Raw genomic sequence first — 15,345 nt, 5'->3', positions numbered from 1 at the left:
TTTAGGGTGACTATGAGCTGCCGACTGGGAAAAATTCCCCATGTCATCTTCTCAGTAATAATTGCAAGCAGGGCGTGGGAATAACTGTAAGAGGCTGCAATTCATCACGCTGTCTCAAATTGAAGAAGTGTGACAGCACAAGCTGCAACTTTGAGCATCCTTATGGGAATTTGGTGATACTCAGCTTTTGGTCAACTCAATTCTGCTCAGCATTAATTTGGTCTCTTTATAATCTTATTGGTCCGTCTGCAACAGTCTGTTTCCCATGCAGCCCCTGTTATGAAAGGGCTGTGTGCAGGCAGGAAAAGGACCCAAAGTGCAGACACTCAGAGACAAAAGGTGAACTTAAATAAAGCTTTAATGCAGAACTCCAAAAAAGTAACAAAACTAAGACTCCAAGGTAAACTTACACAAACAGAACACACAGCAAGATAAGGGTAGATCACAACACAGACACAGAGAAACACAGGGCTTAAATACACAGAGGGAGCAATCAGGGAATGGGTAACAGGAGGGAAACACAGCTGGGGCAAATCAGGCCTAACGAAACATGGGAAGCAAAACCAGATACATTAACACAAGACATGGACCTTCAAAGTAAAACAGGAAACATAACACAGAGACGCAGACTTGACACGGGGATAAAGAACTATGGAACAGAACAGAAACCAGCAGGCACAACTCTGACAGAGAAACCAAAAGACTCGAAATGACAAATAATATAAAACTCCGGGTCAACGACCCAGGCATCCTAACAGCCCCTTGGGAAAATTAATTGCTCACTCTTGCCTTTGACTAACCTATTATTCAGCATGTCATGTTTTCTCAAACAACCTTTTAAGGTAGTACCATAAATTCCGGGAAACATTCATTTGTGTTTTTCCATGCAGGTATTATACAACTTCAGGTGTATCATCATACCTGTCATACTCACCAAATGACTGACAGCTTACCAATAAATTTATCACCCTCAGTTCCAACCTCTTGAATCACTTTCCTCTGACTCTACATTACGGGAGAAATAACTTAGTAACCAGTACCGTAGAATGTGAAAGCAGGCCTGAGGATGGGTCATGGCCTGCCACGATGCTGAACTTCAACAAAAACAGGAGGGCAAACAGAGGTGCGATGGAAAGTTTTGTTCAGCGGTCATAAAATAATGTCACTTCTATGTTATGACTTACAGGGAATAGCAGATGATGGATTATTCCACTCAGTGACTGGCCTGTGAAATGGCATGTATGTGCATGTACTGGACTGTTTTTTTGCCTCCTCTTGTTTATTACCTCCTCTTCGTCACCTTTTCTTTGTTTCTGCTTTTCTGTCTTCTTGTTAGGCAGCATGCTGGCTTTGTGGTTGACACCGCTTCCTTAAACAAAAAAAGTCCAGGTTTTGAGGACAAAGCAAAGCATTTCTATGGAGAGATAACACGCTCTCCTGTGTTTGTGCAGAGCTCCAAGGACAGTTCCGGTTTATGCCACCTTTAAAGACTTTAATGTCTTAGGTGATCACTTCTTATGGTTTCCTTTAAACGGTTCTCTTAATTGTCTCAAATTGTGTGCTTTCATACTCATGCTTAGTATAAGTTAAAAACAATCAAATATGGCAATTTTCCACCAACAGCAGGACATGTTTACACTTCCGATGGTGATTCCAATGCTACAGATTATCTTCAGCCACTGATGTTACGTGTGTTCAAACAATTTCTAATAAGGATCACAAAGTGCTTGACAACAACAATCAGCAAATACAAACATTAAAACAATGATAATGCCAAAAAGTTAAAAACAAGCCCACACAAGTAAGTAATGAGCTTATTTGTGGGCCAGTGGGCCAGATTTGAGTCTTTCCCAGGTTGATCCTAGCCCTCAGGCCTTATACACAACCCTGGTCTAGAACAAGGAACCACCAAGGTTTAGTCAGAAGAGCTTAATGATTTCCACGTTATACATTATATATTGGTGCAAGAGTTTCTATTGAAGCCAGGCATTTGACTATGCAGCGCTCTGAAAGTGAACAATGACACCTTACATTTGATTCTGAATTTTAGGTGGAGACAGTGCAATGAAGACAAAAGAGGTGTTACATGACACCACATAGAGGATCTAGTGAGTAGCCTGTCAGCTGCATTTTGGACCATTTGTAGGCGAGCCATAGATGACTTACTGAGGTAGTTGAAGAGGAAACAAAGCCATGAATAAGCTCAATCACACTGTTTGGTGTTCATGCCTGATTTGTTGTCTCAAATGTTGAATATTTTAGCAGTATGTGTGTGTGGTCACGTTAAACAAGATGCAGATGTTTGCAAAATGGAGTAACTAGCCAGACAATCATTGATAAACATGCAATCAAACATGTATTGGATTTAAAACAACAGTTCTCAGCTGGAATTTATGCTCTAAACAAATATGTTGTGTACTAATGGAAGAATCTGGATTGAGAGAAGGTTTGTTTCCCTGATACTTTTTGCTTGTTTGTCACTTCTTTTCCACGTTTTTCCTTTGCTTCCCTCATTTCCTCTCTTAATTTTCCCCCTCATTTCCATTTCCTTGTCCTTACCTTTATGCTGTTGTTGTTTGCTTTCCCCATCACTTCTTCCTCTCCTCCTTCTCATTTCCCTTTATCCTCCTTCCCTTGCAATATTCCTTATCCGAAATTATCATGATCTCTTTTCCTTTCACTTTCTCGTCTCTATTTCTTCTCCTCTGTGCATCATCTTCTCTCCTTTCCTTTTGTCTTTTCTTTCTCTTTCCTTTGTCTTTACCTTCCACTCACTTCTCCCTCTTCCTTTCCTCTCTTCTGTTGTGGGTCGTCTTTTAGAGAGGATGCCAAGTATCTACATGTGTAAATGCATGTGCACTGTACGCACATCTGCACAGCAGTCTTGTGTGTATTCAGACAAAATTTCCCCCTTGATCCTTTATTTATATTCACCGATGCCAAAACAGCAGCACATTTTTCTTCTCAGCATGATTTCCCCTCTTTGCAAGCTAAGCTTACAAAATTAAGAACCAAACACCAAATGAGCTCAAACAAACACACGATTTGTGCAGTCTTTCCATTTGCTCATTCAGGTTAACACCTCTCCAACCGACAAATCTTTATTGTTAAGTTTTTAAATCAAAATCCAGCCAACTGACCTGACACCCGAGTGACATTGGGTCCTCCGCAGGCTGAAACAAGCTACCTACAGTTTCCATTAAGGGTCCTGAATCTGAGACAGACACGCAGGCACCAGAAAAGTCAGCTCAGCTCTGACCTTAGGACCCCTCAGGGTACAGCGCCATTCCCCGACATCTAAACCACCATTCAGTATCATCGCACAACTATCTGTTAAACTCATAGCTCTGAAGCCTGTCAAATTACACATAAGTGTATGTCTATTAAGCATCAATTAGATAAATTAGACTCATAAGAAGAGCCAAAAGAGCTTCTCTGTGTCTGAGAATAGGAGATAAGCATGACTACTTCTATGTCAAAAGATGCATGTGTATGCTATCACAAGAAGCAGCAGAGGTGGGGGTAGAGGTGACTTTTGCTATGAAATTCTCCCTTTCCCTTGATCTTTGGCTAGAATGTCTTATAAGTCTGTCCTCTAAATGTCTATCAAAGGCAGGATGTTACATTCCTGACAGATGAAAATTGGAAGGGTAAGGAAACATCACATCTTATTTAGATACAGACAATGAAAGGCAAAGATCACAGCGCATGTATGAATAAACCACATGGATGAAATAGACTGCAATAGTGCAGTACCAAAGAAAGCTGAGACATTTGCAACCTGACCAGAAGAACTAATTTATAGAAATGATTCATATGTAAGTCTCTTCGTGCAGATCTCTCCTTAGGTATATCTGACGTTTCTGCAAATCTGAGCTCCTTCCCGTGCTTCATAAATCTCTCAATAAATTTTCTTATTTAGTATAAAAAGTATAACAGCTGTTTATATTAGATGATTCGACCAAAGATTTTTTTTGTAAATAACTGCCTTGGAGGTTTAAAGTGTGAAGCTGACATCTGTTTACACCGAGAAGCCGAAAATAAGGAACAGTCTTGCGCTGTTCATTATCCACTATTAATGGCTTATTATAATAGCAAAATATTGGTATTTCTTAGAGAGCATCTGTGCTACTTATATGTAAGAACAGCAGCTAAAATAGCTGCTCAACATCCCTTCTACACTTCAACCAGGAACACAGAGCGTGTTAGCTGGCCATCTTAAACAAAACTGAACAGTTGTGCGTGGTCTGGCGGGGAAGAGTTACTTTAAAGAAATTGCATCATTTCATACTGGTTTATATGTTTTCTATATGTCACTCCCACTTCCCACACTTCTGTTTGGTTGAGCCTCAATCAATCAAGCCTAGACCTGATGCTTGGTGCACTAAAAAATGCCCAAATATGCTAAATAAATTATATAATACCTTATTACATAGTTCTTCTGAACTGAATGGCAATGAAAACAATGTGTCAGTTCAGGTGTGCTGCAGCAACACCTTGAAATGCCTCGGGCATCTCTGGAGTGAATACGTCGGCTCCTAGCGGATAGATCCGGAACTGCAGCAAACTGAGGCTCATAATCTGTGAAGCTCAAGTCACACCAAATATACTCTGATATCTAGCTTTCATCTGTTTAAGCAGAGGTAAAAAAAAAAAAAAAGTGGTTCATTGTGTAATTTTTATAGTATTTTTTAAAGTTAATACACCACAGTATTAGTATGAGAAATATAACAAGTTTATATAAAAAGTTCAAAGCAGAAGTAAGTCTGAAAACAGACTTGTTTTTTCTACTGTGAATGTTAGAAACACGTCGCTATAAATGTGTCACGTCGCTGTAGCTGTGAGACGGAAATGCCTGTGAGGGCTGATGGATGGACGCTGAGATGAAACACTGGACTATTAAGACTCTGAAGGCAACGCAGTGAAGTTGGTCCCGCAGTGGAAAATGCGCGCGCTCTCTCTCTCTCTCTCTCTCTCCTAAGAGGATAAGGTCGTCCCTTTTTCTCCCCTCACCGTGATTGGACGAGGCTACTTCTTAGGAATGGCATCAAACTATTTAAATAGCACTTTGTCCCCCCTTCGGCTTAAAAAGCTGTATTTTAGCGGCTGACACCGGAGGGAGAAATTTCTATATAACAAAAACTAAAATACAATAATTTCTTTTTGTCATTATTTTCCTTCTTTTCGCAGTGGAACTTTATAAATATATGTATACATAAAAACAACTCGTCACAAATTCATGCTTGGGGATTAATTGTTGGATTTCTCCAGATTTTTCCGGATTTTATTACTTTGGACCTGCTGCTTTAAGCAGGTAAGTGGTAAATATTCTGAGTGTTTTTGCAGCAGCGTCAGCCATCGCTCTTTGGGCAGCTGTATTTTAGGTGTATACCTGCTGCAGGCTGACTCTTTCTGACAATATCATTAATGCTTTAAATTAAAATGGAACTGCTGTGTTTTTGTGGTTATTTGTCACAGACCGCAGATCACCATGAAGCTGCCGGGGATATTTTTGTTATTGATGCTTTGGACCTGCGAGGCTGCGAGAGTCGCAGGTGAGTTTGTCTCAGTTTGAACTGGTTAAAACTTGTCAGTATGATTCTTGTGGAAGATAAGGGGAAAGAAAGCTTGTGTTTGTTTTTTGTGTTTGTTTTTAATTTAACCTCCTAAGACCCGAACTCTTCCATGGCATGCAATTTTGATTTCTCTTTGATATTTGGGCATATTGGTACCCAAACAATGTAAAAACAAAGAATTACCAGATTTTTTGTTTTACCTGATTTTTGTTTCTAAGAAACATGAGAGCCACTTATGAGGATATTCGTTTAAATTTTCGATAGAACAGTAGCAGTATAATGTCTTCGTAAGTGGATATCAGGCCCTTGTAGAGCAAAATTTAATATTTTGGTCTAAATAACCCAAAATGTGATGTCCACATATGTGGACGCCAGGTCCTAGGAGGTTAAAAAAAAGAATATAAAGGAGCTGGTATGGCTTTAAAAACGTTTTGCAGTACTCTAAAAGTGAAAACAATAGAAATCCAGCGCCTCACAAAGGCTGACTCCTTATTGTTATTCACCCGCAGAGAGTCGAGACGACAATAGCGTGTATGACTTGTTTGAGCTCGTCAAAGTCCCCAGCAAGAACCACGGGGTGACCCTGGTGAAAGGAGACGACCCGTACAGCCCCGCCTACAAGATCCTCAACCCGGACCTGATCCCCCCGGTCCCCGAGAACTCGTTTAGGGACCTGATCGATTCCATCCATGCCGAGCGGGGTTTCCTCCTACTGCTCAACTTTAAGCAGTTCAGACGCACCAGGGGAAGCCTCCTGACTGTGGAGAAGAAGGATGGATCCGGACCCGTGTTTGAGGTCGTCTCAAACGGCAAAGCGAACACCTTGGACATTGTTTTCTCCACCGAGAACAAGCAGCAGGTGGTTTCCATCGAAGATGTGGGTCTGGCTACGGGTCAGTGGAAAAATATCACGCTGTTCGTGCAGGAGGACTGGGCAAAGCTGTACGTGGGATGCGATGAGGTGAACACCGCCGAACTGGATGCGCCAATTCAGAGCATCCTGACGCAGGAGACTCCGGCCAGCGCGCAGCTCAGGGTTGGCAAGGGAGCCGTGAAGGACAAGTTCACGGTGAGAGCTGAGAGAATGGAGCAGCATATGTCAGGAAGGAATTTCTTTTTAAATACTTTGAGTGTGATGAACTTTTCGAATTGTGTACCGGTGCTTAAACTGCACACTCATACTTGCAGGGGGTCCTACAAAACGTGCGGTTTGTGTTTGGAACGACTCTGGAAGCTATTCTGCGCAACAAAGGATGCCAAAGCGGTGAGTACTCAAAGTGTTTACCAATCACTCATCTGCTCCATGCACTCTCAAGTGCGAGCAATTCCTTATCAAAGAAATCTGCGTGTACTCCGTTTGTCTGCTGATTTCTGTACCAAACACTGCCCGAGAAGCTGTTTACGAGATGCCAAAAAGGAATGCCAGTTTACAAATATCTCAGAGCTCTGTGGTCTCACAGTATGTTCTCCAGCCTATGCAGAATGAACTAATTACTTTTTTGCATAATTTACTGCTGCGGGGCATTATGCTCGACCTTATTAATTAATATATTACCATTGAAATAGTATACTGATTCACAGCAGTATTTTTCTTTCAGCCATGACTGACACCATGGTCCTGAGGAACCTCAATGGCTCCTCGGCCATCAGAACTGAGTACAGTGGCCATAAGACTAAAGGTAGGCATTGCTGCATCTGATGCACTCAGTCTGCAAACTTTTCTAAACTATATGAGAATTAAATAATTTTAATCTGAAATAAAAATTAAGTATGTTTTTCTCACTGTTGTGTATTCTGGTGAAGACCTGCAGATGGTGTGTGGCTTCTCCTGTGAGGACCTGCTCAGTATGTTTAAAGAGCTGAAGGGTCTTGGTGTGGTGGTCAAGGAGCTGTCCACTGAACTCCGCAAGCTGGTAAGGAGCAAACCCAGAAGACAGTGTAGAAGAACCTAAGTGACGTCTGCCTCTTTGCTGGTTATCTGTTTGCCTGTGTGTACGTCAGATGTGTGTACAGTTGTCTGTATTTTAATCAAAGGAGATACTGAGCTCTTAAATATTTGTAAAGCTCTGCACTGTGAATGAAACTTGAGAAGGCATCTGACAGAAAATCATCTGTAATTTCAGCAAATCAGTATCAGAAAAACTGCAAATGGTTTTTACTGTGTAGTTTTACTGTTTATTACTCTGTACATCATATAATTCTTTCCTCTGTGCTGACGCTGAATTTGCTTACCTCCTGCATTTCTTCAGAATTGTATCTCTGTTACTTTGTGAATTTTAAAAGGGGCTTCACATTTTTTCTCTTTTAACAACCAAGCTAACAACTCATTATCATAAGTCTATTTTTCTTGTTTCTCTTTTCCTCAGACGGATGAAAACAAGCTTATTAAATCCCACATTGGAATTCACAGTGGTGTCTGTATCCACAATGGCATCGTTCGCAAGAACAGAGACGAGTGGACCGTGGATGACTGCACCGAGTGCACTTGTCAGGTGAGATCTCCACAGCACTCCCACCAGTGTACTTAAACACACGTGTGAGGAGGACTTACTCAATGCTCTGACTTCTCTTTACATGTACACACACACAAGCACGCGCACTGTGATGACAGCCCACAATGGGCAGACACACTTAACCACAACACAACTGATCTGGTCAGTAATTAGTAAGTAGTGTGGCGACTGGGCAGGAGGCCAACAGTCTTTATTGTTGTAATGACAGGTCTGCTGTCAGAAGTTCAACTTGACTGTGGCCTTGAGGGGCTTGAGGGACTTAAGTGATCCGTTGCCCATAATTAAGAACAAGACCTTGGCTTTGACAAGTGGACAGGAGGATGTAGATGTAAAATACTTGGGAGGAAATCTTCCTGCATTTCACCAGTGGGTTCATTTGCTTATTTCTCCCTGTGCAGATAGACTACTTCTTCCAGGTTCCGCTTTTTTCCCTGTCAGTGATCAGTTCCTGGAGGGAGAACATTAGCATGCATAGTCAAAAGGCAGTTCTTATGCCTGAGTCATTCATAGTGAACCCTCACAGGTTGTGCTGGCAGGCTGGCTTTACTTGTTCGGGGCTCTGTGCCCAGTCCGGCTCCATGCTGAAACCCATATCCATTATTAGGACTTTGGCCTCTTTCCCACCCTCCCCTGACCTAGTCGGCAGGTGTTGGCTGCAGGGGTCCCCGTTCTCAGCCAGAACTCTTGCTTATCACTCATTCTTCCATGATTAAACTCACATGACCAATAGAGAATTTAATGAGATGGTTGCACGTACATGGGCGAGGCCTCGATTAAAAACATATCTTCAAACATGCACTAATTTAAATGGATTTAAACAACCCCACAAACTCCACATTAGTGACGCCGTTGTGAAGGGTCCAGTGTTTCAAATTCCATTCAAGCACTGGGACTTGACTGAGTGCCTGGACTGAGTTTGGAGGAAAATTGCAGCAAAACTTGAGTGATATCCAAATATTTAAAAATGAATTTGATCTCTGTGCTTTTGCAGAACTCTGCTACTGTGTGTCGCAAGATCTCCTGCCCCCTGATCCCCTGTGCTAATGCTACTGTTCCCGATGGAGAGTGCTGCCCACGCTGTGGAACACGTAAGCATTTCTAATCTACGATCTCCAACACATTTTATTATGACCTGCATAGCTATACAAAGACACACTGTAATTAAAATAATTATAGGTATGCAAACCTGCACTATAAATGTTACATTAATGGTCCACATAGTGTAAAGTGTATGACATTTCAGCTAACACTGTACCATTCCCTGAGCGAGCTGTTTCTATTTTATTTGCCATATAAAACAAAAAACCACAAATATTTCCCTTGATGTATTGATGTAAAGCTTTTTCTTCATTAGAAAAAATGCTAGTTTTAAAGATGATTTAACTGCATTAGTATGAAAGGGTGCTTATGTGTTTGGAACATTGGCGCTTTGTGCTCTAAAACATCTTTGAATCTTTAAGTTGAAATGGCTGCAATTTGCCAAATTGGTTAAAGGGGAATGGAAAATTGGTTTTCTGTTTAGTGAAGCCATCTTTTACATGAGGGGAGGTGGCATGTTCTTCATACCTTGGCAGACTTGGCTGCGATGCTTCCCTAAAAGTAAACATTGGGAGCCGCATTCATCCCGGCCTCAGCCACTTGCTGAAGTCATTACAGACCCAGGGTCATGTTTTCAAAAGCTGTTTCCTCTTTGGAAAACATAAGCCAGTGGGGCATCCCTGTCCATCCTGAGGACAGGAGGCCTTTCTATTTCTCCAGTTAGTCCTCTACGTATGCTCACAACAGCTGTGTCTCCCAGTTAAATCCAGACCATTAGTCCACTGCTTTTAGAGCTTCCCCTCCTCATTTAAGGTTAGGGGCTGTTTGCGAGGGGGTGCTGCTTCGCTGCAATAGCTCTTTTATTGTCTCCCTCTTCGCCTCCTTCTCATATTCTCTCCCTCTCCCTCCTGCTCAGCGAGCGACTATGCAGAGGACGGCTGGTCGCCGTGGTCTGAATGGACCCATTGTTCCGTGTCATGTGGGCGTGGCATCCAGCAGCGTGGGCGCTCTTGCGACCGTATCAATAACAACTGTGAGGGCACCTCTGTGCAAACCCGAGACTGTTACCTCCAGGAGTGTGACAAGCGCTGTGAGTTAACTTAACCAACAACAAGAACAGACAGAAAATATGTGTGACTTTTTTATGATTTGATGTCACCGTGGTTCAACTTTTTGGCTCTTGATAACTGATCTCTGACCTTGTCTTGTGGCCTTTAGTCAAGCAGGACGGCAGCTGGAGCCACTGGTCACCATGGTCATCATGCTCGGTCACCTGTGGTGCTGGTGTCATCACCCGAATCCGCCTCTGCAACTCCCCAACTCCTCAGCTAGGAGGCAAGGACTGTGTTGGAGAAGGCCGGCAAACTGAAACGTGTACAAAGTCCCCGTGTCCCAGTAAGTTTCTTCATACTACAGTTGGATTTTGCTACTGTGTAAAGCAAGAGAAGACGTTGATCATGCTTTCTTCATGTCTTCATCAGTCAATGGCAACTGGGGTCCCTGGTCTCCCTGGGATTCATGCAGTCTCACCTGCGGAGGTGGTCAACAGACTCGGAAACGCCTGTGCAATAATCCTGCACCACAGTACGGCGGTAAAGAGTGCGTCGGTGAAGCCAAGGACATCCAGAGGTGCAACAAGACCCCCTGCCCAATCGGTGAGGCATTTTATCATTTAAAGGAGTTCCACATATTCCATGTATTTGGTATTTTTTATTATTCATGTTTTTAAAATTTAGTCTTTACAGCATTATTGTTGGCATCCACTTCAATGTAGGTTTTATTTATTGAAGTTTTTTTTTTAAATATACGTAAGTGTACCATCTCAATGAGATCATAACTGGAAGATTAGGATTACTAAGATTAAAAGCAGGTTACATATGAAGGATTTTGATGACTGCATTGCTGTGTTCAGATGGATGTCTGTCCAACCCTTGCTTTGCTGGTGCCAAGTGCACAAGTTTTCCCGATGGTTCCTGGAAGTGTGGGAAGTGCCCAGCAGGATACACTGGCAATGGGATCAAGTGTAAAGATATTGATGAGGTAAAACGTCTTTAGCTGTTGTTCAATGATTAAAGCAGCTACAGTCATATATTAGAATTCAGGCAACATCGTAACCATAACTGTGATTCTTTTTTTATCCTGAAAACAGTGCAAAGAGGTTCCTGATGCGTGCTTTGAGTTTAATGGGGTGCACCGCTGCGAGAACACCGTTCCAGGCTACAACTGTTTGCCCTGCCCAACTCGTTACTCAGGACCCCAGCCGTTTGGCCATGGTGTGGAGCAGGCCGCCGCTAATAAGCAGGCAAGCAGATTCCTGTTTGAAGCCAAAAACAGAGCAAGAGAGACAACTTTTATTAAACAAATACTGATAACAGGGAGAGGTCATACTAATGTGTTGTGATGAATATGTGCCTTTCTAAGGAGAGAATGTCATGAATTTAAACTATGCAGAGCTCGTCTCACCACTGATATTCATCTCATCTTCAATCTACAGGTGTGCTCACCCCGTAATCCCTGCCTCGATGGAAGCCATGACTGTAACAAAAATGCCCGCTGTAACTATCTTGGACACTTTGCTGACCCCATGTTTCGATGTGAGTGCAAACCTGGTTATGCTGGCAATGGCCATATCTGCGGAGAGGACACAGATCTGGATGGGTGGCCCAATTCAGATTTGGTGTGTGTTGAAAACGCCACCTACCACTGCAAAAAAGTACGTAGTAGCAAAGCAGCTGCAAAGAAATGTCAATGTTTTTGCAGAGTTAAAGTGAAAATATCTAAATATTGCTTATAATGGCTGAGACTGACTCTGTTGTTGTTCATTCAGGACAACTGTCCCAACCTCCCGAACTCAGGGCAAGAAGATTATGATAAGGATGGCATTGGAGATGCTTGTGACAATGATGATGACAATGATGGTATTCCTGATGATAGGGTAAGTAAACATTTCCAGACAGGAAATAAGATTGTACAAGGAATAAGTGTGAAACGGTGCCTGTGCACATCTTTTTGCATTCATCACGTTGTCTAATAAGAGGACAGGTGGAGATGGGGGTAGGGTAGAGGAGGGTGGCGCTCAAAAGAAAAACAAATGTTTCTCCCAAGGCTGAGCCAAAACCTCAAATTCCAATGCTGAGGTTCTGAAGGAGCTGCGCTGTGTGCTGCTAATCCCAACATTTCATGCAGGAGAGAGCCTACAAATAAAGCTGCTTTTCATCCTGCATCACCCCCTCCCTGTAAAAGGGCAGGGAGGGAGTTGGAAATTACAACCGCAGCACCTTAAAAACTGTCATTGACTCTTTCTCTAACACTGCGTTTTTCTCTTTTTCAAACAGGACAACTGTCCTTTTGTGTACAATCCCAGGCAGTATGACTATGACCGTGATGATGTGGGTGACGGCTGCGACAACTGCCCCTACAATAGCAACCCAGACCAGACAGACACCGACAGCAACGGAGAGGGAGATGCCTGCGCAGTGGACATTGATGGAGATGGTGAGACCTGCAAACAAAAAATAATCAGCATAACTCTTAGACAATACTTTTATATTTTCTGCTTTTGTGCTGCCTTTTCATCTAATTTATTTCCGTTTATGCCAGGCATACTGAATGAGAAGGACAACTGTCCCTATGTGTACAATGTTGACCAGAGAGACACAGATCTGGATGGAGTGGGAGACATGTGTGATAACTGCCCACTAGAACATAATCCTGATCAGGTGTGTAAAAGCAAACACACGCATTGCTGTTACCCATTTGCTTCAGTCTTACCCGGCAACAATAATCCACATTCATCTCCCGGGCTCTCTTTTATATCTCCCTTTCAGTCAAAGCAGGCTTCAGTAGTTGCTGAAGCATTATCATGGCATGTAAAAGGTGGAGTAAATCCTGTATGCAGCTGAAGGGCACATTAGTTCAGTAAGGCGTGGTGGGGGGCTAGGGCTACACTGAGAAAGAGGAATGTGTTAAACAACAGGAATTAGGAGAAGAATAAGGGAAGGAGGGGAAGTCTAAACTGATGTGCTTTTTAAAGAGTGAAGCGCACAATTAAAGGCCAAAAGAGACATGTTCAGACATGAATGCAGCTGTTATTTGGTGGTGTATAGAGTACAAGTAAGCTAATACTCAATTTTCCCCATAAACCAGATCTAACTAGGATGTTTAAACACTCTAATTTTGCAGTTGGATTCAGATGATGACCGCGTGGGAGACAAGTGCGACAGCAACCAGGACATTGATGAGGATGGACACCAGAACAACCTGGACAACTGCCCGTATATTCCCAACGCCAATCAGGCTGACCATGACAAGGACGGCAAAGGTGACGCCTGTGACCATGATGACGACAATGATGGCATCCCTGATGAAAAAGACAACTGCAGGCTGGCGTTCAATCCTGATCAGCTGGACTCTGATGGTGAGCAAAGTTGGACATGGATACATCTAAGCAGTTTTATGCTGGAACACATATATCTATACACCCTGGGTATTATTATTATTATTATTATTAAATAATTTGGATTATGTATTTTTCAGGTGATGGCCGTGGAGATGCTTGCAAAGATGACTTTGATCAGGACAATGTGCCTGACATCTATGACGTGTGTCCCGAGAACTTTGACATCAGTGAGACAGACTTCCGCAAGTTCCAGATGGTTCCTTTGGATCCAAAAGGCACCTCCCAGATTGATCCTAACTGGGTCGTCCGCCACCAGGGCAAAGAGCTGGTTCAAACTGTTAACTGTGACCCTGGCATTGCTGTTGGTAAGTACCAACGATTTCTCTGGACCAAATGTGTAACTTTGCAAAGACTAATAGGAAAGTTTCTTTTTTCTATTCAATTCTTGTCGTGACACCCTTTCAACCTGTTTTTGTTCAGGCTACCATGAGTTCAATGCAGTGGACTTCAGTGGGACTTTCTTCATCAACACTGACAGGGATGATGACTATGCCGGCTTTGTGTTTGGCTACCAGTCCAGTTCCAGGTTCTATGTGGTGATGTGGAAGCAAATCACACAGACCTACTGGTCACATAAGCCAACTAAGGCACAAGGTTACTCTGGCCTGTCCATCAAAGTGGTTAATTCCACCACCGGCCCAGGAGAGCACCTCAGAAATGCCCTCTGGCACACAGGCAACACCCCAGGACAGGTACATTGGACTTCTGTTCTTTCATGGACAATTGAAACATTTATTTTTGATAATCAAACCTAAATAAAATAGAAAAACTCATGTCTTTTATTTATTTTTTTCACACGCTTTAGGTTCGCACTCTCTGGCATGACCCAAAGAACGTTGGATGGAAAGACTTCACTGCCTACAGATGGCATCTGATCCATAGGCCGAGAACAGGACACATTCGGTGGGCAGAAAATAATTTTGAGTCTGTAGGTAGTTACCCTTCATGAGTTTGGCATTCAAATGTCTAATTTTTCCTTGATTTCCACAGAGTTGTCATGTATGAGGGTAAGAAGATCATGGCTGATTCTGGTAGCATCTATGACAAGACGTATGCAGGTGGAAGGCTAGGTCTTTTTGTCTTTTCACAAGAGATGGTATACTTCTCAGACCTCAAGTATGAATGCAGAGGTAAGTTTTATTTGAAAACCACTAAAGTTGACATTGTTCTATTAAAATGGACTCTAGAATTAAAGACATTAAACAAACCCTCTGCAATCTCTTCATGTTATGTCTCTTCCTTTTGACAGATGCATAAATGTACGGCGCAGGAAGCTCTGAGGAATGCACCTTTTTGTATAAAGTATGAACTTCTATATTCTCATGCAAAGTCCAGGGACCGATTTATTGCCGCAACTCTTTATTTTTGGGCATGCTCACTCAGACTGGGCGAAGGGCATATGGTTAGCCTCAGGGTAACTTGAAGCCGGTTTGGAAAGAAAACCAACCAGCTGAATGCCATTTGAGGATCAGAGAGCCCCTTCTCCACCACCATCCTTAACATCTATAAGAGCAGGGAGAGGTGAAAAAAAACCCCAACAAAGCCTGTAGGTCACCAACACCTTTCTATCCCCGCTCTGCCTGCTTTACCCGCTCTCTGAAAGACCTCATTCATCTCTGTACAGGAATGGCTCCTCATAAACAACTATGCACTTCCAAGTCTTTACGTCTCTCTCTCTCTCTTTCTGTCTCACCTCTTCAGCCTTTTCTGCCTCACTTTCTAGATGGACTTCCCAAAGAAATAAAGAAGAATATTTCCT

General features: G+C 42.6%; 1 protein-coding gene across 1 annotated transcript; it reads left to right on the top strand.

Annotated features, from left to right (window-relative positions):
• The first annotated feature begins 5,103 nt into the window (after window positions 1-5,103).
• thbs1b (thrombospondin 1b) lies at window positions 5,104-15,121 on the top strand. The gene is made up of 23 exons (XM_085371786.1): window positions 5,104-5,314; window positions 5,479-5,555; window positions 6,086-6,645; window positions 6,765-6,840; window positions 7,175-7,255; window positions 7,380-7,489; window positions 7,943-8,068; window positions 9,081-9,177; window positions 10,044-10,217; window positions 10,346-10,522; window positions 10,609-10,782; window positions 11,040-11,167; window positions 11,277-11,429; window positions 11,622-11,840; window positions 11,955-12,062; window positions 12,463-12,622; window positions 12,728-12,846; window positions 13,310-13,544; window positions 13,664-13,891; window positions 14,007-14,278; window positions 14,392-14,489; window positions 14,577-14,716; window positions 14,836-15,121. Exons 2-23 carry the CDS (start codon window positions 5,492-5,494, stop codon window positions 14,841-14,843), a joined length of 3,507 nt encoding a protein of 1,168 aa, XP_085227912.1. The 5' UTR covers window positions 5,104-5,314; window positions 5,479-5,491; the 3' UTR covers window positions 14,844-15,121.
• Window positions 15,122-15,345: the final 224 nt, after the last annotated feature.

Source organism: Diplotaxodon limnothrissa, linkage group LG15, assembly GCF_057381915.1.
Source record: "Diplotaxodon limnothrissa isolate DT_005_m linkage group LG15, D_limnothrissa_male_GT1.1, whole genome shotgun sequence".
Lineage (NCBI taxonomy): Eukaryota > Metazoa > Chordata > Actinopteri > Cichliformes > Cichlidae > Diplotaxodon > Diplotaxodon limnothrissa.
The sequence above is the reverse complement of the archived record's forward strand: the minus strand, read 5'-3'. Positions and strand labels throughout refer to the sequence as shown.

Excerpts from the sequence above, each read along its gene's own strand:
- thbs1b (XM_085371786.1), top strand. The coding sequence starts at position 5,492 with ATGAAGCTGCCGGGGATATTTTTGTTATTGATGCTTTGGACCTGCGAG. Across the intron at positions 7,256-7,379 it reads CAGTGGCCATAAGACTAAAG|ACCTGCAGATGGTGTGTGGC; the intron begins GTAGGCATTGCT and ends ATTCTGGTGAAG. Across the intron at positions 10,218-10,345 it reads CCAGGAGTGTGACAAGCGCT|TCAAGCAGGACGGCAGCTGG; the intron begins GTGAGTTAACTT and ends TGTGGCCTTTAG.